At 48.0% G+C, this 2500-nt stretch overlaps 1 protein-coding gene across 1 annotated transcript in view; it reads left to right on the forward strand.

The window, feature by feature from the left end:
* Positions 1-2500, forward strand: part of dnah2 (dynein, axonemal, heavy chain 2) — a 111678-nt gene that overhangs the window by 31526 nt on the left and 77652 nt on the right. Inside the window, 3 exon segments of the mRNA XM_076987292.1 lie at positions 1-72; positions 454-600; positions 1817-1973. The exon segment at positions 1-72 is cut by the window's left edge and continues 143 nt beyond it. Coding sequence (XP_076843407.1) covers positions 1-72; positions 454-600; positions 1817-1973 — 376 coding nt within the window.

Raw genomic sequence — 2500 nt, forward strand, 5'->3', positions numbered from 1 at the left:
CAAGAGACTGGAGCAACCTCTCATGATCCGCTACAAGGAGAAACCAGGCATGCTGGACGTCAACTTTGACAAGTATGCACCTATACACACACACACACACACACACACACACACACACACACACACACACACACACACACACAGAACCATATGCACAAGTGCTCATATTCAGGCTGCTCACATCATGTCCTATATAGCTGGAAGCTGTTAGAACTTGTATATAAAAAGTCAAATTCCTCTTAGGTTCAGCTGCAGTGGACAATGACAATTTTGTCTCGGTTGCATGTGAGTTTGGGTTTTAACTAAGTAGTTGTGGCTGTAGACATCATCAGCTGTGGTTCATGTTACATTTACTTACTCTTACACAAACACTCACTCACCTAAATATAAACATCCGTGGTTCGGGCACTGTTTCATTTGTAAGAGCCTGGCACTTTTGGGTTGCTTGTGCAGGGACCTCCTGAAGATGTTTAATGAGATTCATTACTGGAAGCAACTGCAATTTGAGATTCCACACTACGTGTCTGAAGTGTACCAGCGCAGAGATGATCTGTGTACTCTGAGGGAGAGTGTCATCCTGGTGGTTAGAGATTACAACAGGTCTGCACAACTGTAACAAAGTAACACACACACACACACGTGCGCGCACACACAAACACACACATATACACAGAGTTCAAGGCTTCCCCTTTCTCCAGTGTGTGGGTGAAGGTTACCACACACCTCCTCCACCACATGCCACCTGTCCTCCATGTAGTCCTGTCCAAGAGCCTCGGGGTGCCCGCAGGACAGTGCTATGTGCTTCACTGTGCCCCGCAACTAGGCAAATGCCCAGATGACTGCTGCATTGCATAGCAAACGGGAAGAGCCTGCAGTCTTTCCTTTCCAAAAAACAAGAGCAATTGCACGTTGCACAGCTGAGACCTGAATCACGGAGACGGCTCGCCTTTCTCCCCTGCCAAGGGCTTCTCCCATGGTCTTGATTCGTGGGAGGAAACGACTGCCCTCAGATTATAATAACCCACATCTATCAATTACTGAACACTGTGTTCATTTATAGTTATATATTATTTATACAGGCCTTGAAGGTTTTCAATACATGCATACTTGAGTTTTCTGTAAGCCTTAAGCAAGCTCACAGTCTCCTGTGAAATGAAATGGTCTTGAATGCTCACAGACTCTAGGATAAAACAATTCACTCTAATGCTCCTGACCCATTCAACAGAGTACCCTACTCACGTAAGCATCTCAACATACATGAACTCGCATACGAACACACACACACACACACACACACACACACACACACACACACTCGCACGCACGCACGCACGCACGCACGCACGCACGCACGCACGCACGCACACACACACACACACACACACACACACACACAAACACACACACACACACACACACACACACACACACACACACGCTCACACACACACACACACACACACACACACACACACACACACACACACACACACACACACACACACACTAGTACCACTTCAGGTTTATGTAGTGGATCAGCAGCAACATTATAGAGAATCCAGCTGGAAATAAACCCACCCCACAAAACCTTTACACAAGTCATTTACCTTGGACTGCATTCATTGAAAAATACATTTAGCAAACCAAATATAAAATTTCTGTGGTTCTTGTGTACATCAAATGCATTTGTTTAGCTTTGTAAAATACAGAAAAAGGCATCTTGCAATGTGTATAAATCACTAAGTGGAAAAAAAAACAACAGAAGTGATTGTTTGTGGAGACGCGTGCCCATGCTAACGTCTGCACACTCTCTCAGGATCATCAGGAACCTGTCCGCAGACGCACTGGGCCTGTTCCGCGAGCGCATCCGCTTCCTCGATAAAAAGTTGGAGCCGGGCCTGTCCAAGCTGCTGTGGTCGTCTAAGGAAGCGTCCAGCTTCTTTATCGGTGACTGCAGGCTGCACACCAGCAAGGTCAGCGAGCACTAACCCTCTCCTGACAGCACGTGGTCGTGCCCTCTACACCCCGACAGATGGCCATGTGAGCGTGTGTGCCCGGGAAGGCCAAGGAAGCTCAGGACTGTCCTGAACTGACTTCACTAGGGATCCTACACGTCCTGAACTGACTTCACTAGGGGATCCTACACGTCCTGAACTGACTTCACTAGGGGATCCTACATGTCCTGAACTGACTTCACTAGGGGATCCTACACGTCCTGAACTGACTTCACTAGGGGATCCTACACGTCCTGAACTGACTTCACTAGGGGATCCTACATGTCCTGAACTGACTTCACTAGGGGATCCTACACGTCCTGAACTGACTTCACTAGGGGATCCTACACGTCCTGAACTGACTTCACTAGGGGATCCTACACGTCCTGAACTGAGTTTAGATTTCCTTCCGCTATGGGCGCTGGGGAGCCTGTCTTTCATTGGTGGCATGGCTTGTTAGCCCCAGGGGTTGTGAGCCTGGGCAGAGATGGATACAGTGGCCTTGT

The sequence above is a fragment of the Brachyhypopomus gauderio genome, unplaced genomic scaffold (genome assembly GCF_052324685.1).
Source record: "Brachyhypopomus gauderio isolate BG-103 unplaced genomic scaffold, BGAUD_0.2 sc52, whole genome shotgun sequence".
In the NCBI taxonomy this organism is placed as follows: Eukaryota; Metazoa; Chordata; class Actinopteri; order Gymnotiformes; family Hypopomidae; genus Brachyhypopomus; species Brachyhypopomus gauderio.